Below are 26,198 nucleotides of genomic sequence, written 5' to 3' on the forward strand. Positions count from 1 at the left end.
TCAGGGTTTGCTATGCTAATTTTGATTCAATTGTTGGTTGGTTCATTTCATTCTTGTTTGGACAGTTCCAAAGGTGAAGTTCTTGAGGCAATGCATGGAAGAAGCCAGTTGTGCTGTGAAGGATAATTTTTTTAGAGATGTTGTTTGCCAAGGGAGGAAAGGCATAGCTTACTTTGCTCTTGGTCATGGGGTACCTATTTCCTTTTAGGCATTTACATTTTATTTTTCTTTTTATGCCTCTTTATTTAAATTCAAAATTGTTATGTACACACCCAAAATTAGCCACAAAAAATTTGCTGTTCTAGTGCGCATCCCCTTATTACTTCGCAATTTTCTACCAAATAAAGGTTTTGCGAAGGTGCCACTTAGCAATTTTCTCCCATTTCCGTGCTAAAACTCTATCCTAGGAAAACTAAGTCCGGCATAAAACTTAAACAATTAACATGTCTAAAGTGAGAAAAACTTAGCTCAACATTACCATCAAATTTTTTTACGCTAAAAGGCGCACCATTTTAAATTGAATTTGCGCCATCTGTTATCATCAGATTTTTGTACGGTTTTCCATTCTGATGGTATCGCTAACAGCTCAATAAAACTGTCAAGCTAACCGTCACAAAAATCCCATTGTAAAACTATCGGTAATGGTCCTCTCAAATCTTATGGTAAATTCGATAGTTCCAGCGCATTTCTTGTAGTGTAAACTCACAAATCAAAACTAAGAAGAAAAATACATAAAATAAAACTATTATTGTGCAGCAAATTTCTTCAACCACATATCTCATCTCAAAAATTCGAATTATTGAAATGATGTACCAGGTATCTTGAACACATCGTCCAAATTTAAGTGTAATACAACTATTAATAAATTTGTAGTAGCTGATTTACTCCACAACTGTTGCTTTCTACATTCTGCTTCCACCCCTCCTTTCCCCTATCTCTCCTCTACTTCTGCCTCTCCCTTTGCTCCATCGTCTTTAGAGTATGGTCCTTGATGAGCGGATAATTTATACGCTTTTTGGCATTATTTTTAGGTAGTTTTTAGTAGGTTCTAGCTACTTTTTAGTATGTTTTTATTAGTTTTCATGTAAAATTCATATTTCTAGACTTTACTATGAGTTTGTGTGTTTTTCTGTGATTTCAGGTATTTTTTGGCTGAAATTGAGGGAGCTGAGCAAAAATTTGATTCAGGCGGAAAAAGGACTGCTGATGCTGTTGGATTTCGACCTCCCTGCACTTGGAATGGATTTTTTGGAGCTACAGAAGTCCAATTGGCGCGCTCTTAATTGGGTTGGAAATTAGACATCCAGGGCTTTCCAGCAATATATAATAGTTTATACTTTTCTCGAAGATAAAAGACATAAACTGGCGTTTAATGCCAGTTCCATGTTCCATTCTGGCGTTAAACGCCAGAAACAAGTTACAAGTTGGAGTTAAACGCCCAAAACAGGTTACAACCTGGCATTTAACTCCAGAAACAGCCCAGGCACGTGAAAAGCTCAAGTCTTAGCCCCAGCACACACCAAGTGGGCCCCAGAAGTGGATTTTTGCACTATCTATCTCAGTTTACTCATTTTCTGTAAACCTAGGATACTAGTTTAGTATTTAAACAACTTTTAGAGATTTATTTTGTACCTCATGATATTTTAGATCTGAACTTTGTACTTTTTGATGGCATAAGTCTCTAAACTCCATTGTTGGGGGTGAGGAGCTCTGCTGTGTCTCGATGGATTAATGCAATTATTTCTGTTTTCTATTCAAACATGCTTGTTTCTATCTAAGATATTCATTCGCACTTCAATATGAAGAATGTGATGATCCGTGACACTCATCACCATTCTCAATCTATGAACGCGTGCCTAACAACCACCTTCGTTTTACCTTCGATTGAATGAGTATCTCTTGGATTCCTTAATCAGAGTCTTCGTGGTATAAGCTAGAATCCATTGGCAGCATTCTTGAGAATTCGGAAAGTCTAAACCTTGTCTGTGGTATTACGAGTAGGATTCAGGGATTGAATGACTGTGACGAGCTTCAAACTCGCGAGTGTTGGGTGTAGTGACAGACGCAAAAGGATCAATGGATCCTATTCCGACATGATCGAGAACTGACAAATGATTAGCCGTGCGGTGATAGCGCACCTGGACCATTTTCACTAAGAGGACGGATGGTAGCCATTGACAACGGTGATCCACCAACACACAGCTTGCCATATGAGGAACCTTACGTGTGTGAAGTAGATGACAGTAGGAAAGCAGAGATTCAGAAGACAAAGCATCTCCAAAACTCCAACATATTCTCCATTACTGCGTAACAAGTATTATTTAATCCATGCTTTTTTATTTACTACCAATCAAAACTGAGATTTATTATTATCTTGACTAAGAGTTACAAGATAACCATAGCTTGCTTCAAGCCAACAATCTCCGTGGGATTCGACCCTTACTCACGTAAGGTATTACTTGGATGACCCAGTGCACTTGCTGGTTAGTGGTACGAATTGTGAAAAGTGTGATTTACAATTTCATGCACCAAAAAGAGTTACTTACAGTGGTTTACGCCATTGACAAGTTTAGATCTTATTTAGTATGATCAAAAGTGATTGTGTACACTGACCATGCTGCTCTTAAATATGTACTCAAAAAGCAGGATTCAAAATCCAGACTGATAAGATGGGTGTTGCTTCTGCAAGAGTTTGATATAGAAATAAGAGACAGAAAAGGGACAGAAAACCAGGTAGCAGATCACCTGTCCCGAATAGAACTAGTAGAAGGGGCGTCCCTCCCTCTTACTAAGATCTCTGAAAACTTTTCGGATGAGCAACTCTTTGCTATCTAGGAAGTACCATGGTTTGCAGACATTGCAAACTACTCCTCTGCAACCATGGAGAGGAAGCATGAAAAGCTTCTCTCAATACAGAGTCAAACAAAGCCCCCACAATCAAACTCTAAGTTTGGTGATGGGAGGCCACAACCAAATTCTAAGTTTGGTGTTGAACCCCCCACATTCAAACTCTAAGTTTGGTGTTAGGAGGTCCCAACAATGCTCTGAACATCTGTGAAGCTCCATGAGAGCTCACTGTCAAGCTATTGACATTAAAGAAGCGCTTATTGGGAGGCAACCCAAATTTTTAATTATCTAAATTTCTATTGTTCTTCTATGTTTTATTAGGTTTATGATCATGTGGAGTCACAAAACAATTGCAAAAATTAAAAACAAAATAAAAAACAGCAGAAGAAAAAGCACATCCTGGAGGAAGAGCTTACTGGCGTTTAAACGCCAATAAGGAGCATCTGGCTGGCGTTTAACACCAGAACAGAGCATGAAGCTGGCGTTGAATGCCAGAAACAAGCATAGAACTGGCGTTTAATGCCAGAAACAAGTATCAGTCGGGCGTTAAATGCCAGGATTGCACACAGAGGGCATTTTACATGCCTAAAGGGTGCAGAGATTAGAAATCCTTGACACCTCAGGATCTGTGTACCCCACAGGATCACCTCAGGATCTGTGGACCCCACATGATCCCCACCTACCTTCTCCCTCTCTTTCACACCTTTTCATAACACTCTTCCCCAAACATCATTCACCAATTACCTCAATCACTCTTTCCCATTGATAAACCCCATTTTTAGGGTTTATCTTGTGTTGAATTTAGAGTATTTTGATAACCTTTTCTCGCATTTAGCCTATGAATTAGCATGGTTTTGTTATCTCTCCCGTATTTGTGCTTAAGTGTAAAAACATGCTTTTTAAGCCTTATTTTGATGAATTCTAATTTCTCCTTGATTCCATAAGATGCCTTGATGTGTTTGCTAGTAATTCCAGGGTTGAAATAGGCTAGGCATGGATCAAAGGAGCAAGGAAGAAAGCATGCAAGTGGAGAGAAGCACAAAAGCCAAAGAATTTATCTCGACCGAGCACGTGCACGCGCACAAGGCGCTCGCGCGCACATTGCAGAATCGGCCAGGGACGCGCACGCGTACCGTGCGCGCACGCGTCGTAGTCTGCACGTGATTCTGTTATTGCAACACGTGCCTGGCGATTTTGGAAGGTTTCAGCAACCAACTTTGGCGCCAAATTGCATATAAAAACCAAGGATTGAAGGGGATTAACACACATTCACATCCATAGACTCATTTTACAAGTTTTCTTAGATATTTTTAGTTAGTTACATTTGTAGAGAGAGAAACTCCAACCTCTCTCTAGGATTCATCTTCATTTTCTCAATTCTCAACCATTCCTTGGTGAGATCTATTGCAACTCTCACTTTACTTTGTTCATGTTGTAGATCATCTTCTCTAATCTCAATTAGTGTTTGTAATTGTTCAATTCTCTTAGATCTTAGATTTAACTTTGTTGTTTTGGATTCTATTAATTCATTGAAGATCTCATTTTCATTGTTGTTCATTGTTGATTCTTGTTAATCTCTTGTATTGAATCACTTTGATTCTAAACCTCTTCTCAATTTTACTATGTCTTTCATTCTTGCTCTCCAAATGTTTGAGAAAATGCCAACTTTAGATATGGAGTAGCATCCCCTCACTTGGCCTAGTGGTTGAGTCATTGGAGACACTTGAATAATGGATGTCAATTGTTGATTAAGAATTGAGAATTGCTAATTGACTTAGAGTGCACTAAAGCTAGACTTCCCTAGGGTAAGACTAGGACTTGTGACTCAAGTTAGTTACTTTTACTTGACTTTCCTCTATAATTAGGGGTTAACTAAGTGAAGCAACACTCCTTTGTTATCACAATTGAAGGAAGCTATAGTGATGGAACTTCCAATGTTCAACCTTGGCCAAGGCTTTTAATATTGATTGATTGTTGTTTTCTTTTATTAGCACTTTTATGCCACACTCTTCAAGCCACAAAAGACCACTTAACCAATAACATGCATCCTTGTAGCATTCCTAGGGAAGAACGACTCGGGACTAATACTCTCGGTTATAGATTGTAGAATTGTTTGATGATGGATTTTGTGTCGGTTTAGACTATACTACGATTGATTACTTGATCATTTCTATACCGGCAAAAATTCATTCATCAAAATGGCGCCGTTGCCAGGGAGTGCACATGAGTGCCATGTTTTTGGTTAATGTAAATATGTGAATATTGTAGATATATTTGTCTTTTGCTTGTTTGTTAGTTTTCATTAGATCTCCATTAGTTTTGTTCCTATTTGCCACTATGAATTCTCGTCCTTGTGATTTCGGATATGACTATGACTACGTTGTAGGCGAGGAAAACTTGAATGATGGCTCACATTATGGGAGAGATGAATTCTTAGGAAGGGAACCACATCCATATGAGCAATCATCATGGCAACCTTCCCCTTCAAGTTACTATGATGGTAATCCTTCTTATAATGCATATCATTCCTACGGATATGATGATTCTTATCATGGTTATACCACTCAACCACCATCATTCTATACACCATATTCTCAACCCACATCTTATTTCCACCAATTGCCTACATATGATCCAAGTCTATATTCCCCCTATGCATACCCTTATGACGATTATGAACAAGCAACCCTTGAATCACCACCACTCCAACATCTTTACCCTCCAACCCAAGTCCCCATGAATGATACACTTGGTATCATTCTTCAAGAGCAAGAAGAGCTCCAAACCGCACTCACGAGTTTCACCTCTACCCTCCAAGAATTTACGTCCCGTATAATTCCACCCTCTACCAATAACCAAAATAACTTCCCACCTCAAAGCTTTGATGAATCTCCTTTCCAACTATATCATGATTTCCCCTCTCCGCCACAAACCTCCATGGCAGCATATCAATGTCCATTAATCCAAGAGCAATATGATCCCACTTATGTTAGTAAAGCAGAACAAGAATTAAGGGATCGTTTCAAGGAAGAAATGGATCGACTTCAAGCAACCATCCGTCAAAAGATAGATTCTTGGGATTCATACAACAAGCAAAGCATCTCCACGGATGAATGTGAGAAATCAATCGAAGAGATGAGCATGAAGGAGATTTTAAGATCCCAACACGAGGACAAGGGGATGGGATATGTCTTGCAACAAGTGAAGGAGGAAGAGATCATTGAGAAAGAAGAAATGGTTGAAGAGTTAAAGGAAGTTAAACAAGAGGTGGATTTCAAGCTTGAGAACACTTCCACACCAAGTGGTATCGTTGATGATCTTGTGGAAGTTGTTGAAGTCTCTCCCATTAAACTTGAAAATGATGTTAAGGAGGATGATGCGCAACCTCCAAGGCATAGTATGAGTAATGAAAGATTGGAAGAGGTTGATCGAGAGATGGATTCACTCATTGAGAATTCCTTATCTACGACTGAATCCCCTCCCATGCCGTTGGTAAGCGATGAAGAAGAGAATGAATTTGAAAGAAGCCACCAAGAGGATGAGGTTGAATTTGAAGAAGCTTGTGAAGAGGTGAAGGTAATCAAGGAAGAGTACAAGGGAGTGGAGCTTGCAAGATCATTGGGACCACCCCTTCCGAAGTCACCATCCAACATAACATTCAAGTGGGTAAAATCCTTATCTCTAATCTTTACTTTCCCACTTGAATATGGTTTACTTAAGACGGATGGGCAACTTAGAGCTCTTTGTGGATTGAGGAGTAAGAAAGGGTCATGTAGTGGTTGGAAACATCACTCTAAGTTCATGATGGGCGCTTGCTCAAGGTTGAACGGCAATGGATGGTGTAGAACCAAATTGTGTGGGTCTAGGAGAATGTTTGGAGGCCTAATCGAGAATTCAATGAGTTTGCCACTCAAATGGAAGCATGAAGCTCAAGAAGAAAAGGGGTTGACAAATAAAGTATGGGACCCCGGAACATACATAGACCACTATCAACTTAGGGGCCTTGTTACTTGCTTAGGCCCCCTTGGAAGCCTTGTACGTTTAAGTTGGGACCCCGGAGGCTATTGGAAATGCAAACACTGGTGGGGATTCGAAGAAGAGTTCAAGCATAAGCCACCCTAGCAAGGACTCCATCAAAATGTCCAACTTAAGGACTTAAACTAAAAGTGCTAGGTGGGAGACACCCCACCATGGTAAACTCTTTCCATACTCTTTTAGTTTTGTTAATAAGTGAATTAAGTTGCCATTTTAGGTAGATTCTCATTTTCATTTTTATCTTTTGTAAATATTGGTAGAATTAGTTTAATTTCTTGTTTTTATTGTTTTATTAAGTTTAGTTAGAAGTATAATATGATAAATAAGGTTTTAAGGTGTTTTGGTAGCTGTTTGGGGGATTGAAAGGCTTGGATTGGTGCAAGAACTTAGAAAAAATATTTTGAAAAAAAAAAACAGAACACCATCCACGCATGCGCGCACATCACACGTACGCGCACCCGAGCATTTTTCAACCATCCACGCGGACGCGAACTGTACGCGTACGCGTGGATGCAAAAAAATTCGACCCCAGCCAAAAACCCGAGAGTTAGGCCTGCACTGTGCGAACATTGGGCCGAGGCAAAGTCTATGCACGCGTGCGCGCACCTGGCGCGTACATGATCTTAAATTCGCAATGCACGCGCACGCACACTGTGCACGCGCGCGTCGATTGCACATTCTGCACCCCCGGTACTTTTACCTGAGAGTTGTGCCAGACTTGGGCTGACACTATGCCTCCGGCCTAACTCGACGCACGCGTGCGCGCACCTAGCGCGTACGCGTCTTTCAACCAATTTGCCCATTGACGCGTAAACGTGCATGACGCACACGCGTTGGTAAAAAAAAAGTTTTTTTTCTCATCTTCCATTTTCTTTTGTTCATTACATTCGCATACTTCTACTCTTTCCATTTTCATTTTGTTTCTATAGCATGTTTTCAGTTTTTTTTCTAAGTGTCATTTCAATAATGGTGTTGAATTCTTATACTCAATTATTGAGACTCTCTTGCTTTATCTTGGTGCTTTGTGACCTGTTTAACATTAATTGAAATGTTTGTTCCACACACAAGGTAGTGCTTTAGTCCTTCCTAACTCATTATCCTTTATTTTTGTGCTTCATCATCATTGAGTTAGGTTGGGACCAAATGCCCTCATGCTTATCACTATTCTTGTTTGTGTCAATTCTTATTTGATCTTGATGCTCAATATGTTTTTCATGCTTTAACTTTACTCTTGCATCAAGTGTTAGTTGATATGTCGTGGCTTATATTGTTCTCTCTTTTACATGTTGTAGCTACCATGTAATAGAGAACCATACCTTTATTTGGCATTAGCCCCCGCCTATGTTCTATTTGCTTTGATATCTTTGTCATAGGCTTAATATTCCTTTCCTTTTCTATCCTTTTAGGTTGGCCACCAATACGGAAGGAAAGAAAAGTTTCTAAATGGGGCAACAAACAAGTCATCCGCACAACTTTTTGAAGGAGCTCATCAATTGTAGCAACCCGTCCACCCTGCTCTTCTTTGCATGCACCGAGGACGGTGCAATCTTCAAGTGTGGGGAGGTCGTCCGACTGATCTCCATGGGTAACAATTTCCTTTTCAACACCAAATTTTTATTTTCTTTGTTAGATTAGCTATTGCATTGCATGATAGGTTGCATGTTAGTTAGAATTTGTACATATTTTTACTACTTCTTTTTTTATTAGGACTACTTGGTTAGGGTAATGATTTCTTTCCCAAGAAATCGTTTTAGGGCAACCTACTAATTTGAAAATTTTTGTTGAACTTGCTTGAAAGAATGTATTTTGGAACATGGTTTTTGAGCTAAGAACACAAGCTTGTGAGATTTGAGCCTAATTGTGTGGTTACATCTTATAACCACTTATTTTTTCCTTCTTGTGTGCATTATTCTCTTTCTATGAATGTAATCTTTGATTTGTTTGATTCTTTATGTCCATTATTTTGTGTATTCATGCATTTATATGAGTGAGGCCATCATTTCATTAGCTCACTTACCCAAATAGCCTACCTTTTACTCTCCATTGTAACCAAATTTGGGCCTATGCTTAACCCACTTATTCTCAATTTTAGCACATTACAAGCCTTAAAGCAAAAAATAATAAATGTTCTTTATTTGGATCTTTGATTAGCTTAGACTAGTGTGTGTGAGCATCATTCAAGTGTGGGAAACTTGGGAGGGACATTGGTTGAGGTAAAAGGATGTGTTTTGTTTTGTACTCTTATATTTGGGAATCGGGTACATACTCATGTGTTAATTAAATGTAAGACCTTATGCATTGATATTCTAGAAAAAAAATGAGAAAAACAAAAGGAAAAAAAATGATATATATGAAAATAGAAAAGAATGAAAAAAAAGAAGAAAAAAAGAAAGTAATAAAAGGGGACAAAATGCCCCAAAGTAAAGTTCAAATAAAATCAATGCATATGTGTGATAATCAAAAGAGAATGCATGAGTATGCGAAAAAGTGAGGAATGGGGAGTTATATTAGTACTTAATTGTATAGGTTATTATATAGGTTAGGTGGGAAAGTTTAAGTTAATCAAAGATTCAAATCCTAAGTCCACTAGCCATATATGATCCTACCTTGACCCTAGCCCCATTACAACCTAAAGAAAAGACCTCATGATAATTGTATGCATGCATTGAATAATTTTTGATTGTTAGATGAAAAACAAATCTTGGAAAGCATGATTAGGGGAGAATTGAGAGAATCAACCCCAAACACCGAGCGACTAGAGTGCAAACACTCCCGGTGAGGGTTCGATGCTCAATTCCTTGATTCCCGACTTTCACGAGCGTTCTTCTTGCAAGTCTATGTGAACTTCATGTTTATACTTCAATTGGTAAGACTCATGAATCGTTATATGATCTTGGCCCTACTTGTGCATATATGTCTTGGAGATTGATTTATCTTTAACCAAGTAGGTAAAACCATTTCGCATTTAGTTGCATATAGTTTAGGTTGCATATAGTTTATTTACATTGAATAAATGTTGATGCCCTTTGCTTTCTCTTAGCTTAAGCATGAGGACATGCTAAGGTTTAAGTGTGGGGAGGTTGATAAACCCTATTTTTAGGGTTTATCTTATGTTGAATTTAGAGTATTTTGATAACCTTTTCTCGCATTTAGCCTATGAATTAGCATGGTTTTGTTATCTCTCCCGTATTTGTGCTTAAGTGTAAAAACATGCTTTTTAAGCCTTATTTTGATGAATTCTAATTTCTCCTTGATTCCATAAGATGCCTTGATGTGTTTGCTAGTAATTCCAGGGTTGAAATAGGCTAGGCATGGATCAAAGGAGCAAGGAAGAAAGCATGCAAGTGGAGAGAAGCACAAAAGCCAAAGAATTTATCTCGACCGAGCACGCGCACGCGCACAAGGCGCCCGCGCGCACATTGCAGAATCGGCCAGGGACGCGCACGCGTACCGTGCGTGCATGCGTCGTAGTCCGCACGTGATTCTGTTATTGCAACACGTGCCTGGCGATTTTGGAAGGTTTTAGCAACCAACTTTGGCGCCAAATTGCATATAAAAACCAAGGATTGAAGGGGATTAACACACATTCACATCCATAGACTCATTTTACAAGTTTTCTTAGATATTTTTAGTTAGTTACATTTGTAGAGAGAGAAACTCCAACCTCTCTCTAGGATTCATCTTCATTTTCTCAATTCTCAACCATTCCTTGGTGAGATTTATTGCAACTCTCACTTTACTTTGTTCATGTTGTAGATCATCTTCTCTAATCTCAATTAGTGTTTGTAATTGTTCAATTCTCTTAGATCTTAGATTTAACTTTGTTGTTTTGGATTCTATTAATTCATTGAAGATTTCATTTTCATTGTTGTTCATTGTTGATTCTTGTTAATCTCTTGTATTGAATCACTTTGATTCTAAACCTCTTCTTAATTTTACTATGTCTTTCATTCTTGCTCTCCAAATGTTTGAGAAAATGCCAACTTTAGATATGGAGTAGCATCCCCTCACTTGGCCTAGTGGTTGAGTCATTGGAGACACTTGAATAATGGATGTCAATTATTGATTAAGAATTGAGAATTGCTAATTGACTTAGAGTGCACTAAAGCTAGACTTCCCTAGGGTAAGACTAGGACTTGTGACTCAAGTTAGTTACTTTTACTTGACTTTCCTCTATAATTAGGGGTTAACTAAGTGAAGCAACACTCCTTTGTTATCACAATTGAAGGAAGCTATAGTGATGGAACTTCCAATGTTCAACCTTGGCCAAGGCTTTTAATATTGATTGATTGTTGTTTTCTTTTATTAGCACTTTTATGCCACACTCTTCAAGCCACAAAAGACCACTTAACCAATAACATGCATCCTTGTAGCATTCCTAGAGAAGAACGACTCGGGACTAATACTCTCGGTTATAGATTGTAGAATTGTTTGATGATGGATTTTGTGTCGGTTTAGACTATACTACGATTGATTACTTGATAATTTCTATACCGGCAAAAATTCATTCATCACCCATCACTTCTTCACCATTCACATCCATCCACTCTTCCCCATAAACCTCACCTACCTTCAAATTCAAAATCTCTTTCACACAACACAACCCTCTCTTCTCCCCCTTGGCCGAAACCCCCACATCTCTCCCTCTCCTCCATATCTTCTTCTTCTTTTTCTTCTATTCTTTCTTCTTTTGCTCGAGGGCGAGCAACATTCCAAGTTTGGTGTGGTAAAAGCATAGCTTTTTGTTTTTCCATAACCATTGATGGCACCTAAGGCCGGAGAAACCTCTAGAAAGAGGAAAGGGAAGACAAATGCTTCCACCTCTGAGTCATGGGAGATGGAGAGATTCATCTCAAGGGTCCATAGCTCAGTAGTAGAGCATTTGACTGCACATCAAGAGAGCCCACTCATGGACCTCAACAAGAGCATGAGGAATTCCCTCATCAAGAAATCTCCGAGATACCTCAGGAGATACATTTTCCTCCACACAATTATTGGGATCAACTAAGGATAGGAGCACCAAAATCACTAGTGATCAAGCAACAAAGGCAAGGAAGAGACATAGAGAAGCTCAAAGACACCATTGGTCCTTCAAAAAGAAGGCGCCACCCTCACTAAGGTGGACTCATTCCTTAACTTCCTTGTTCTTGTCTCTCTGTTTTTCGATTTTATACTATATGTTTGTCTACGTTTTGAGTCTTTACTACATGATCATTAATATTTAGTAACTATCTCTTAAGGCTATGAATAATTCCATGAATCCCTCACATTCCTTAAATGAAAAATGTTTTTAATACAAAAGAACAAGAAGTACATGAGTTTCGAATTCATCCTTGAAATTAGTTTAATTATATTGATGTGGTGACAATACTTTTTGTTTTCTGAATGAATACTTGAACAGTCCATTTTTTTATACTGAATTTTATGAATGTTAAATTTGTTGGCTCTTGAAAGAATGATGAACAAGAGAAATGTTATTGATAATCTGAAAAATCATAAAATTGATTCTTGAAGAAAGAAAAAGCAGCGAATAACAAAAGCTTGCGAAAAAAAAAAGAAAAAAAATTGGCAAAAAAAATATAAAAGAAAAAAAAGCACGCAGAAAAAGCCAATAGCCCTTAAAACCAAAAGACAAGGGTAAAAAGGATCCAAGGCTTTGAGCATCAATGGATAGGAGGGCCCAAGAAAATAAATCCAGGCCTAAGCGACTAAATTAAGTTGTCCCTAACCATGTGCTTGTAGCATGCAGGTCCAAGTGAAAAGCTTGAGACTGAGTGGTTAAAGTCGTGATCCAAAGCAAAAGAGTGTGCTTAAGAACTCTGGATACCTCTAATTGGGGACTTTACCAAAGCTAAGTCACAATCTGAAAATGTTCACCCAGTTATGTGTCAGTGGCGTTTATGTATCCGGTGGTAATACTGGAAAACAAAGTGCTTAGGGCCACGGCCAAGACTCATAAAGTAGCTGTGTTCAAGAATCAACATACTAAACTAGGAGAATCAATAACACTATCTGAATTCTGAGTTCCTATAGATGCCAATCATTCTAAACTTCAAAGGATAAAGTGAGATGCCAAAACTGTTCAGAAGCAAAAAGCTACTAGTCCCGCTCATCTAATTAGAACTAAGCTTCACTGATATTTTGGAATTTATAGTATATTCTCTTCTTTTTATCCTATTTTATTTTCAGTTGCTTGGAGACAAGCAACAATTTAAGTTTGGTGTTGTGATGAGCGGATAATTTATACGCTTTTTAGCATTGTTTTTAGGTAGTTTTTAGTAGGTTCTAGCTACTTTTTAGTATGTTTTTATTAGTTTTCATGCAAAATTCATATTTCTAGACTTTACTATGAGTTTTTGTGTTTTTCTATGATTTCAGGTATTTTCTGGCTAAAATTGAGGGAGTTGAGCAAAAATCTTATTCAGGCTGAAAAAGGACTGTTGATGTTGTTGGATTCTGACCTCCCTACACTCAGAATGGATTTTTTGGAGCTACAGAAGTTCAATTGGCGTGCTCTTAATTGGGTTGGAAAGTAGACATCCAGGGCTTTCCATCAATATATAATAGTTTATACTTTGCTCGAAGATAAATGACGTAAAATGGCGTTTAACGCCAGTTCCATGTTCTATTCTGGCGTTAAACGCCAGAAACAAGTTACAAGTTGGAGTTAAACGCCAAAAACAGGTTACAACCTGGCATTTAACTCCAGAAACAGCCCAGGCACGTGAAAATCTATAGTCTCAGCCCCAGCACACACAAAGTGGGCCACAAAAGTGGATTTCTGCACTATCTATCTTAGTTTACTCATTTTCTGTAAACCTAGGTTACTAGTTTAGTATTTAAACAACTTTTAGAGATTTATTTTGTACCTCATGACATTTTAGATCTGAACTTTGTACTTTTTGATGGTATGAGTCTCTAAACTCCATTGCTAGGGGTGAGGAGCTCTGCTGTGTCTCGATGGATTAATGCAATTATTTCTGTTTTCTTTTCAAACACGCTTGTTTCTATCTAAGATATTCATTCGCACTTTAATATGAAGAATGTGATGATCCGTGACACTCATCACCATTCTCAATCTATGAACACGTGCCTGACAACCACCTCCGTTCTACCTTCGATTGAATGAGTATCTCTTGAATTCCTTAATCAGAGTCTTCGTGGTATAAGCTAGAATCCATTGGCAGCATTCTTGAGAATCCAGAAAGTCTAAACCTTGTCTGTGGTATTCCGAGTAGGATTCAGGGATTGAATGACTGTGATGAGCTTCAAACTCGCGAGTGTTGGGCGTAGTGACAGACGCAAAAGGATCAATGGATCCTATTCCGACATGATCGAGAACCGACAGATGATTAGCCGTGCGGTGACAGCGCACCTGGACCATTTTCACTGAGAGGACGGATGGTAGCCATTGACAACGGTGATCCACCAACACGCAGCTTCCCATAGGAGGAACCTTACGTGCGTGAAGAAGATGACAGTAGGAAAGCAGAGATTCAGAAGACAAAGCATCTCCAAAACTCCAACATATTCTCCGTTACTGCATAACAAGTATTATTTAATCCATGCTTTTTTGTTTACTACCAATCAAAACTGATATTTATTATTATCTTGACTAAGAGTTACAAGATAACCATAGCTTGCTTCAAGCCAACAATCTCCATGGGATTCGACCCTTACTCACGTAAGGTATTACTTGGATGACCCAGTGCACTTGCTGGTTAGTGGTACGAATTGTGAAAAGTGTGATTTACAATTTCGTGCACCAGTCCTCTACTAACTAAAATTTTTGCAAACCCTAACTAAACCCCTTCTTACACTTCTCATTAGCATTTGTGAACAGAACTGAGCCAATGGCATGGGAGCCTTCTTCCCTTGATAGTTCTTTGAGAGTCAAACCAGTGGACGAAGTTCAAGCTATAATTCAAAAGAGTCTCAAATGTATTCTTTTCATTTTTTCCTTTTTCATCCTTCACTAATTAATCCCACAATTCAGATTACTTTTGAATTGGTTTAGACGTTTTTCAATGTTTTCTCTGCTGATTTCGATTCAATTATTGGTTGGTTCATTCCATTTCTGTTTGGGCAGTTCCAAAGGAGAAGTTCTTGAGGCAACTGTAGAAGATAATTTTTTTTTTAGAATTGTTGTTTGCCAAGGGAGGAAAGACATGGCTTATTTTGCTCCTGGTCACGGGATACTTATTTCCTTTTAGGCATTTACTTTTTTTCTCTTTAGGTCTCTTTATTCAAATTCAAAATTGCTATATACACACTCAAAATTATCCACTAAAAATTAGTCATTTTAGTGTGCATCCCCTTATTACTCCGCAATTTTCTAGGAAATAAGGCTGCATTTGTTTATAGAGACAGGACATTGAGACAGAGATATAGAGACACAAAATCATGTTTGACAGAGGAGACATGGACAGAGATAATGTGCCCAGAAATACTGAATTAGTGTATTTTGTGTCCATCCTGACAAGAAGGATACAGAGACACTAACAAGGGACACAACTTATTTTTTATTTTTTCATTATTCTTGTTAATTTTTTATAATTATATTTTTTATTATTATATTTTTCATCTCAAATTTTTTTAAATGAAAAAATGAGAATAAATTAGATTTTTATAATTTGTTCTAGTTTATCATCAAACAGAATACAAGAACATAAAATTTTGTGTCTCTGTCCATCAGTGTCTTGTCCTGTCCTGTTCTCAGTGTCTTGTCCTATCCTGTTCTCAGAAATAAACGCAGCCTAAGGGTTTTGCAAAGGCGCCACTAGGCAATCTTCTTCCACTTCCGTCTAAAACTGTATTCTAGAAAAAGTAAGTCCGACATAAAATTTAAACAATTAACATATCTAGAAAATGAAAACCTTAGGTCAACGTTACCATTGGATTTTTTCAACGGTAAAAGATGCGCAATTTTAAATTGAATTCGCACCATCTGTTACCGTCGAATTTTTGAACAATTCTCCATTTCGACAATATCGCTAACAGCTCGACAGAACTATTAAGCTAATCGTCGCAACAATCCAACAGTAAAATTGTCGATAATAATCGTGTCAAATCTGACGGTAAATCCGATAGTTTTTAATGTATTTTTTGTTTAGGTAATTTCAAAGGTAAAGTTCTTGAGGCAATGCATGGCAGAAACTAGCTGTACTGTGAAGGACAATTTTTTCAGAGCTGTTGTTTGCCAAGAGAAGAAAAGCATGGGTTATTTTGTTCCTAATCACAAGGTACTTATTTCCTTTTAGGAATTTATATTTTATTTTTCTCTTTAGGTCTCTTTATTCAAATTCAAAATTGCTATGTACACACCAAAAATTCACAAATGGTGTACATCAACCGATTCGGCCCGAAGTCTCGGTCTGGACCCAAAACATGTTGGAACCCGTTGGCTTGGTCTGATCCGGAGTAAAGAAACGAAACTTAGAAGTTAGAACTTAAAAGCAAGGTATTGAAAATCGGTTTGAACCGATCGGTCAAATCGATTAAACTGTGAACCGTTGCCAAATACGGTTCGGTCAGAAGCTAAAATCGTAAATTTAAAAACCGACAATTGGACTGCTGAATCGGCCGGAAACCGTCAATCCAACCGTGAACCGGCCAGTTTTTTAAATGGGTCAAAAATCAAAATTTCCAAAAACGGTGCGTTGAAGTTTGGTTGTGATTTTTGAACCCTAATATGCCTAACACACAGTAACACCCCTCTTGGCCTCTCCTCTCCAGCACGCAGAAGCCGAACGCAAAGCAGCACACAGTAACACCCTAGCCCAAGGTTCCTTGCCGCCGCCGTCCCCAGGTTCTCGGCGCTTCCACTTCTTACTCTTCCCCCTGTCCGGAACCCAGGTAGCTCAGCTCGTCGTCCCCATCTTCCCTGGCTTCTCTGTTCGTGGCTTGGAGCAGCTCGCCGTTGGGTCGCCGCTTGCCGTCGCCTCGCCTATCGCCGTCGTCTCGCCGGTTGCCATCCGTGTCTTCGTCGAAGGTTAGTGATGGCTCTATCTAATTTTGCTTCTGGTTACTGATGGCTCTGTTAGTCTGTTTAATTTTGCTTCGCATCCGCTCTTTCTTTTTAATTTTGCCATGGTTAGTGGTTACTGATGAGTGATGAGTGATGGCTCTGTTTAATTTTGCTTCTGGTTACTGATGGGTCTGTTTAATTTTGCTTCGCATCCGCTTCTTCCTTTTAATTTTGCTCTGTTTACTGATGAGTGATGGCTCTGTTTAATTTCTGAATGCTTGGTTCTTCTTGTTCTTTTTAATTTCTGGAATTTTTGTTCAAATTTTTGTGTAATGTTTTGTAATCTTTTATAATGTTTGTTGTAGTTTTGTAATTGCTAGTTGCTGGGTGCAGTTAGTGTCATCACTGTTTTGAAATGTTTATGTACTAATGTTTGTTGCTATTTTGTCATTGCTGGTTGCTGGTTGCTGGATGGAGGTTTAGTGTAATTATTGGTTAATGTTTGTTGTTGAATGCTGATTGTTGAGTTCAGAAATGGTCTTGTTGCTGAATGCTGTTTGTTCTGAATGGTAAATGTTTGTTGCTGAATGCTGCTGCTGTTTTTAATTTCGTGAATGATTTATTAATTTCATTGCTCTTAATTTCTGTTCTAATTAAAAAATTTGCAATTGGTGATCTTTTGATTTATTACATGCTTCATGTTTTTAATTTCACTTTGCTTCTAGGCTTTGAAATCAGTTTATGATAACTGTGATGCAATTATTTAGTTGGATAACTGATGTAATTATTGAGTTCAAGAGACTAGTTTTTCTGTTCTCGTTATTAGTAAGACATGGATAATTTAGAATTTTCTATTTCTTTCCCTTACTTCTGAAGTTCATTATTTCAGAAGGTTCAGTGTTGGCTTCAACTTTCAAATGGGAATTGGGAGCTGGTGAAGATAATAACATCTTTTGGAGCTGAGTCTGTTGTTTCACTGCCTGATGGAAAAGTAAGATATGATCTAGAATTACAACAGTACACAGTGATGTTTGTTACATCTATAGCTGGACTCAGTGAGACAACTGGAAAATGTTCTTTTTATTTAACCTTGTTAACCGTATCTTGTACAATTCAGACAAAAGCAGGGCCTATTTTGGTTGCCATAAATCCCTTCAAGAAAGTTTCTCTGTAGAATTAAAAGGGCCTGTTTTGTTTTACTTTTTGACTACATTAAGACAATATTCTCTATCTTTAACCTGTGCACTATAATTCAATTCAGTTATTTTTAATGGAAATATAATTATGTTAATTGTGAACAAATTTGCTGTATGTTTTGCGTATTTTGATGATTAATTACATTTAGTTGGTGATATTTTATGTATGGTTTTAAATTTGAAAGATATTTTTATGATGTTTATTTATAATTTATTTATTATTTTATTAAAAACAGTTTTTCGGTTGAATCATGGTTAGACTGGTTGGACCAGTAAACTAGTGAACCAATGACTAGATCGGTTCGATGACCGGTTCGGTTTTCAGAACCTTGCTTAGAAGGCTACCTCAACCGGGTCTGGGCCCTATATCGGATCACCTGGACCGACCCGGTCAGGATGCATAGTACTCCAAAATTTAGGGCGCGCACAAGCACTGAAGACAGTGAGGCACAGCCCTGAACCTGAACCCCCCCCCTGTCTCTCAGCAGGCAGCCACGCACCCTCCTCAGTCCCCTCACGCACGGCGCCATCCTTTCCCTCTCAGCCCTCTCGCTGTCTTTCACCAGCCACCGTCACCACTCGCCACCCTGAAAAAAATTAGTTAGTGATGGTATTTGGTGTTCTGATTCTTGGTCTGATTACCAGTAAACTAAATATTTTCTCTGATTATTACTTGTTTTTTTTTTCTGATTTGTTCTTAATTTAGTTGATGTGGTTATTGTTGATTTTTCTGATTATTGTTATTATAAGGTCTGATTATTGTTCTGTTTATTATGCTGTTTAGTGGGCTGAATTTTTAATTTGTTACTCATTATTGCTGAACAGCATTTGATTTTTCTTTGATTTTAACTGTGTAGATAAAGAAGAATGGGAGGAGGAGATAATTGTATTCCTTCACAAATTACTTAGGAGAACAAAGTAATGGATACTGCTATTGATACTGCTCCAGCTCCTGATGCACCACAATGTTGCTATTGATTCTCACCCGGTTTTCACCCGGTGTAATTGTGGCCTGAATGTGTATAGATTTCACGTAAACATAATTTGATTTTTTTTTTCTCATTTGCATCTAAATAGTTTACAAAATTGTAATTTTAACCATTACCATAAGCCCTCTTCTGCGCTCTCCCTTCACCACCGTCGCCCCCCGCAGTTCCTCCTCCACAACTGTTGCTTTCCACACTCTGCTTCCGCCCCTCCTCTCCCTCTGCCTCTCCTCTGCTTCTGCCTCTCCCTTCACTCCATCGTCTTCAAAGTGTGGTCCTCTACTAACTGAAGTTTCCTCAAACCCTAACTAATCCCCTTCCTACGCTTCTCATTAGCATTTGTGAACAGAACCGAACCAATGGCACAGGAGCCTTCTTCCCCTGGTGGTTCTTTGGGAGTCAAAGCGGTCGACGAAGTTCAAGCTATGATTCAAAAGAGTCTCGAACGTATTCTTTTCAGTTTTTCCCTTTTTTTATCCTTCACTAAATCCCACAATTCATATTACTTTTGAATTGGTTTGGACGCTTTTCACTGTTTGCTCTGCTGATTTTGATTCACTTGTTGGTTGGTTCATTTCATTGTTGTTTGGACAGTTCCAAAGGTGAAGCTCTTGAGGCGACGCATGGCAGAAGCTGGCTGTGCTGTGAAGGACAATTTTTTCAGAGCTGTTGTTTGCCAAGGAAGGAAAGGCATGGCTTATTTTGCTCCTGGTCACGGGGTACCTATTTCCTTTTAGGCATTTACATTTTATTTTTCTCTTTAGGTCTCTTTGTTCAAATTCAAAAATGCTATATGCACACTAAAAATTAGCCATCAAATCAGATATTGTGTTTTTGTGGACGTGTTGTTTATATCATTTTCAATGTATATTTCGTATTTCATCATGTATTTTATCTTAGTGGCTGATTTTTGGCTGCTTTAAATGGTAATTGTGTTGAATCTACTATAGGATTGGGATCACCGTTTGGTTGCAGATCTTAACTATTAATTTTGGAGTGCTTGTACAATGCTTTAATAATTTGTTTTTCTGAGAGGGAAATGATTTGTGTATTTGTCGAAGGCGCTTTCCAAATTAATAAGGTGGCCATGGCTTCCAAAACTATATCAAGATTCAAGATCCAATAAGTGTTCTGTATAAACTATTTAAGTCAAATGAAACTTGTCTTGTTTGCAAAGAAAATAAGGTGCCAATACTAGTGCATAAACTATTTGTGGTCGATGCTTCTTTTTGGTTATGTGGCAAGATTTGCAACGACCTAACATTCATTTAATCCTCCATTGGATTGCCTTTGATTGCAGATATTTGTGTGCAGTAACCATGTGAGATTTCAAGATGAGGTCAACCAGTTGATAATTCATGAGCTAATTCATGCATATGATGACTGCCGTGCTGTCAATTTACAATGGAATAATTGTGCTCACCAAGCTTGTAGTGAGGTGCGTATCCTGAAGTGTTTTCCCACCAATATTAAGTTGAATGGGTTTTTATATCTTATAACTTTCCTGTCCAGCATTTCTCAACAATCTGTTGAAACAGATACGAGCTGGTCATTTAAGCGGCGATTGTCATTTCATGCGGGAACTACTTCGTGGTCATTTCAAATTGCGAGGGCATGAACCGGTATACTTTTACTTTTCTCCTCTGTTAATACCTATCATTTATTTTTTCTTCCAATTAAATCTTCCAATAGATTTACATTCCAATAGATTTACATCTGAGTTCTGTAAAGTCTTCCTCAGAAGCATTAATGTCAAAATTTTATAAAGTGCACTTGGTGCTGGAGGGGGATCAGGAATGCAAAATAAATCACTCAATGTTGCACTTAAATCTTTTGAAACATATCAAAACATAAAAATGAGGGTTCCTTTGTTTATTATTATGATTATTGGATGCCAAAGAATATTCTTGCTTATTGGATGCCAAAGAATATTCTTGCTACAGTTTAAGCCTTCTTCCTTAGTCACCTATGTAAGCTATAATGGATTATTGCAATATAGGTCCATTAACCAGTAACCAAGTATATCTGATAACTTGTCATATGATAAATACATGAGATATGATCTGATCAATACAAGTACAAGTTTCAGCTAAGTTAGTAACAGCTAGCTTTAAAATGATAGGCCAAGTTGCCAGATCAATGATCAAAGACTTCCACCATTTTTTAAGGATGGTATAAAAAATTGTTTGTGATCAATGCCAGTGCCATTTCCATGATCAAACTTATCATCCATGTTAGTTATTCCAAATTCCAATGCAAAATAATTTGCAACTTATGCATAGTTGTAATTTACTGTCTAGTGTCTTCACTAAGGTGATTCATCTTCTGTTGAATATTTATTTGTTGGTTGTTAAATTAGTAGAGGGGGTCGAAAAATGCAAGGATAGGGAGTTAATTACCAAGAAGGATAATTTGAATTCAAATGGATATATTGCTCCTAGTAGACCTATCTCCATTTATTGCTGGTTTTCCTTTGACTTAGATGAACCAAAGGTAAGCTTAGAAGTTTCACATTATGAGATTGAAGTAATCTCCTAGGCCTTTATGCTCAAATTGATGTTCATTAATCCTTAGTGAAGGGTAACCAGAGGATAATATCATGTGGTTTAAAGGCAAGTGGTCATTGGTCTGTGAACTATGGTAAAGATTAGATTTGGGAGTGCAAATTCGTTAGCAAATAATAGAAATATGGATTGCCAGAATTCAAATTCTGTAGGGAAACATAGTTGACAGTGTTCCAATGACTGATAGTGCTCCTAATATTCATACCATCATCATTGCATTGCATGTAAGTGAACTAATATTTTTTTTTTTTGAAAAAAATGTTCCGATGATTGGCTGAGGTGAAGAATGGAACTTTAAAATAAACAATTATTTTTAAAAGTTGGGTACTATTTTGTATTTTATACTACATTAGAAATGTTATGCAATTCTCTTGTTGAAGTTTATTCTATGTTCTATACATATGTAGTGTTATTCAGTGCCGATTTAATTTAATGTATTGGAACTTGAAGGAGTGTATTAGAAGAAGAGTCTTGTTATCTTTGTTTTCAAACCCCAATTGTGTTGGTTCAGCTGCCAAGGATTCAATGGAAGATGTATGGGATATTTGTTACAATGACACACAGCCATTTGATAAAGCTCCTTAAGAAATTGCATGGATTGGTAGTGTTACCATTTTAGCCGACCCACCTAGTGGGATAAAGCTTTGTGATGGTTGGTAGTGTTACCCTTCTTGCTATTCTTTCTTTGACTAAGTTTTGGAGGGAGACCGGCTTAATGACCCAATGTTGAGAATTAATTATACAAATCATTGAAGGCTCGTTATTGTTATGGTGTAAATTTCAATAAATTTTTCTCTGTTCAACAGATCTTCTATAATTATTTTAGGGTATATGCTCAATTTAATTCTTTTATGATTGATCGAGTCATTTTAGTTTAAGAAATTGTCAATTCGGAGTCAAAAGTCCATCAAATAGTTTTCCGTTAAACAGCATTACTGGTGATGCGAATTGTTATAGTAATGCCAATGCTGGGGCCCATCCTCTTAATAGGCATTACAAGCATTAATTAGCAATTCACAATAATCACAGTAGCAATATGGCAAAGTAATATATGTGTACTCTATTGACAAATGAAGTACTCAATTGATATATAAGGCAAGAATCAACGAAATAGTATACCGATACCACTCTGAGTACAAGGGAGGTCTGCACTATCAATTATCAAATAGCAACATAATTCCTATCCTTTTCTTGCACTATAATTCCCGTTTTACATCATAACCTATTTTCCAATCTGTTGTAACTAATTCTGACCTAACTAATTTTGACCATAGCACAAGTTAATAATTCTCTGTGATGCATCACCATAGCACAAGTATGGGTGGTTTTCTCATCCTTTTGTTATTTGGGTTATTCTGTATTTCTGTATAATGGTTTTTTTAGACTCATTCTCTTGTTTTTTGGGCCCCAGTGTTGGCATTATTATTACTATTCGTAGGCGTACAAAGAATTGTGTTTAGATATTCTAAAGTGAAAGAATTTTGTGTTTAGATACCCTAAAGTGAAAAAATTGATAAAATAATAAGTAAGGTTAATTACTATTGAATTTTATAATTTTCATGAAATGTATGCTTTACTATCTTAATTTAAGAGTGATTAATTTTTATTTTACTACTTTATTAATTTTCTCCCTCTAAAGAATTTTAATCCAATGATTCTTTAGGTCCTCTAAGAGGAAAGGAGAGTTTTCGTTCTATTTCATGTTGCAAGGCAGTAGTAATACTGTTTTTTTTTTTTCAGATTAACTTTACAAATACCATCATAAAAGTCATTGCATGATTAATTTTCAAAAAGGTTAAATTATTCTATTAGACTATGATGTACGGACACTGATACGGACATGAGACACGATACAACATGGGATACACAGACACACGAATTTTAAAATCTTATAAAATATGGGGATATGACATATATATATATATATATATATATATATATATATATATATATATATATATATTTTAGATGAATTATAATAAATTTTGATATTTTATTAGTATTAAAATATAAAATAATTTTTTAATGTCTTCTTTTAACTAGATAAAAGTATTTAAAATATTTTTTATTTTAATAAATAATAATATATATTATTTCTAAACTCATTTCAAAAATACATGTTAAGAATAAGGCTGGACACGCTAACACGTGATGGTATTTAGGTGTGTTCGGAAGAGAATTTTTCTTTTTTATTAAGACACGGTTGGACACGACAGACAAGCGTGTTGGAAGAGTGTCGGTGAGTGTCGTGTCCAAAATGTGTTCGACACGCAGACACAGTAACTCAATGAAGTGTCCGTGCTTCATAGTTATTAGATGCTATAATTTTTTTAAATTTACAATATGTTCTTACATTTTAAAGTTTTTAATTTAGCTTCTATACTAAATTTAAATTTGTAATTAGACTATTTTTAACCGTAAATATTACACAAATGTTTTAATTCATATTTTACCACTAATAAATATGTTTAGTATATTTTGTTAAACTAAACGGTTTTAGAACAATAATAATGTAATTATAAATTTAAAATAAATGTAAAAATTTAATTAAAAACTTTTAAAATATATAAATTTAATACAATTATAAAATTAACGGTCTAATTTAATGTTCGTTTGTCGGGTTCCAAACAGATCGGATGGATAGTTGTAGGGGTGAGGACGCCTTAGCTTGGGTCGCACTGCTTACGGGTAGTCGAGTAACCGAGTACTTGTCTTGGAGAGATGATGAGGGGGGTGCCACCTGCAAAGACACTCCGACGCTCAAGTCAGTAACGTGCAGGCGGGCAGAATAAAGAGTTGAAAGGATATGACGTACCTCGGGGAAAGAGCCAGCTTTCTCTTTATATACATGTCAGTCATGGGCCCCCCATGGAGTCAGGCCCATATCCCAAAGGACGCTGTCCCACAGCCGCGTGTGAGCCGTACAGGACGCGTGTCCGGGTCGGTTGGAGGGCGTGCAACCGGGTCGGGTAGGCCTTGAGCCGGGTCGACCCGTGCGAACGCCGGGCCAGGCCGTAACAGTGCCCCCACGCGCCAATGGTAGTCGCGGGAGCTACCAATGGCGCGTCGCCTTCGCGTCTCGTCTGGTCGGCCCTTCGTGGGAAGGGTATGCCCCCAACGCGCGTGTCCTTTGGTTGCACAAGCAACCGTTTCATCGCATCGTTCCTTGCGCCGAGCATTGAATGCTCATAATGGTGTGGAAAAACCCTGTTTGAAAAGACTGCTATGCCCCCAGGTGTTTCGTGCCTTTGGGGAAGCAGTTTTTTAAACTGTTCGGTTTTGTGTTTCTGCATTTTTCCACACTTCCCATTCTTCTCCTTCTTCTCATTTGACATAAGATCTCAGAGTGTTGCTGTGGCGTCTTTGCTCATCCTTCCTGTATTTTCCCAGACTTGCAACTTCATCTTCTTTCCATCAATTTAGGTAACTTTCGAATCAATCTCCCTTTTATGTGTTATTTCTGCGTGTTGTTGTTTGGTTTTTTGCTGTTGTGGCGCAGCCTTTTGATTGCGACTAGATGTGTTAGGGGGGAAAGTACCATTCCAGGATAGGTTTTTGTTGTTCTTTTCGTGCTTTAGTCTCGTTTGGCCTTGGTCGGGGAGTCGTGGGGGTAGTGTCTGTATTCGGCCTGAGCAACCGATCTCTTAGACTGACTGGATGGTCCCCCCATGTAGGTATGGCTCGCACGGTTTCCCGGGCTTCCGCTAACCCCGCGGCGTACGATCCATATGCTTGGGTCGTTTCCGACGTGAAGGAATCGCCTAATCAAATGGGCGAGGAGGAGCTCACAGAGTTCCGACAAGCTGGGTACTTGTGTGGTGGGACTGACGAGGAGGCCAATTACGACGTTTTTGTCCCGGCTCCTCACGAGCGATTGTACGAAATCAACTTCCGACCCCGCCAGGTCGCCGACTGGATTTGGTTCTACAAAGCCATGTTCACTCAAGTCGGGGTTCGTATTCCGTTTTCAGCCTTTCAAATGGCGCTTTTAAATCGAATTTCCGTGTCACCGTCGCAGTTGCATCCGAACAGTTGGGCCTCGATCCGCTGTTTCGAGATGGTCTGTGAATATCTCGAACTGCCGGTGTCCGTGGACGTTTACCTTTTCTTCTTCACCCTCACAAATCCTTCCAAGGAGGGGAAACACAAAAAAGGGTTCATGTCTTTCCGGTCTGCCCAGGGTCGGAAGATTTTCGGTTTGTTTGAAGATTCTTACCATGGGTTTAAGGACAAATATTTTAAGGTCCGCCCTGCCAAAGGTCGTCATCCCTTTTGGCTGTCTTTGGAGGGGGTACGGCTCATCCTGACTTATTGGAGTTTCGGGGCAGGGGCCAATACTTTTATTAAGGTAACTTATAGAGGCATGTCGGCGGTGGATAAGCAGATTGCCGAGGTGTTGATGGCAGTTTTTGGGAGGAACCAAGTAAATCCCCACCTCCTCATGGGTGACCGGGAGTCCGGTCGTAATTATATTTGTGAGAAGCTTTTTACTTTACTCTACCTTTTTTCCTTTTATTGATATTATGTGGCGATTAACCGACCTTCTTTGCTTTCCTGCAGTGGATATGTCTGCGTCGGTGACGGGTCTTCCCGACTTGTTTCA

The 26,198-nt window shown here is 38.1% G+C and overlaps 2 protein-coding genes across 7 annotated transcripts in view; one reads left to right on the top strand and one right to left on the bottom strand.

The window, feature by feature from the left end:
• LOC112722901 (pentatricopeptide repeat-containing protein At4g16835, mitochondrial-like) overlaps positions 1–5,806 on the bottom strand; it is a 46,098-nt gene extending 40,292 nt beyond the window's left edge. Inside the window, exon 1 of the mRNA XM_025774096.1 lies at positions 5,720–5,806. Coding sequence (XP_025629881.1) covers positions 5,720–5,806 — 87 coding nt within the window. The remainder of the gene's footprint in view (positions 1–5,719) is intronic.
• A 10,723-nt stretch (positions 5,807–16,529) lies between these two features.
• Positions 16,530–22,398, top strand: LOC112741096 (mitochondrial inner membrane protease ATP23). 6 transcript variants are annotated; one of them, XM_072216135.1, is made up of 8 exons: positions 16,532–16,873; positions 17,739–17,840; positions 18,282–18,655; positions 18,903–19,478; positions 19,626–19,750; positions 20,332–20,469; positions 20,570–20,653; positions 22,003–22,398. In XM_072216135.1, exons 4-8 carry the CDS (start codon positions 19,391–19,393, stop codon positions 22,021–22,023), a joined length of 456 nt encoding a protein of 151 aa, XP_072072236.1. In that variant the 5' UTR covers positions 16,532–16,873; positions 17,739–17,840; positions 18,282–18,655; positions 18,903–19,390; the 3' UTR covers positions 22,024–22,398. The 6 variants fall into 6 exon arrangements, with proteins under 6 accessions (XP_025645747.1, XP_025645717.1, XP_025645741.1 ...); XM_025789940.3 differs by having other exon boundaries at positions 22,046–22,398; XM_072216131.1 differs by having other exon boundaries at positions 22,107–22,398.
• The last annotated feature ends 3,800 nt before the right edge of the window (positions 22,399–26,198 follow it).

The sequence above is a fragment of the Arachis hypogaea genome, chromosome 2 (assembly GCF_003086295.3).
Source record: "Arachis hypogaea cultivar Tifrunner chromosome 2, arahy.Tifrunner.gnm2.J5K5, whole genome shotgun sequence".
Classification (NCBI taxonomy): domain Eukaryota; kingdom Viridiplantae; phylum Streptophyta; class Magnoliopsida; order Fabales; family Fabaceae; genus Arachis; species Arachis hypogaea.

Excerpts from the sequence above, each read along its gene's own strand:
- LOC112741096 (XM_025789932.3), top strand. The coding sequence starts at position 19,391 with ATGGCACAGGAGCCTTCTTCCCCTGGTGGTTCTTTGGGAGTCAAAGCG. Across the intron at positions 19,479-19,625 it reads GATTCAAAAGAGTCTCGAAC|TTCCAAAGGTGAAGCTCTTG; the intron begins GTATTCTTTTCA and ends TTGTTTGGACAG. Across the intron at positions 20,470-20,569 it reads CTCACCAAGCTTGTAGTGAG|ATACGAGCTGGTCATTTAAG; the intron begins GTGCGTATCCTG and ends CTGTTGAAACAG.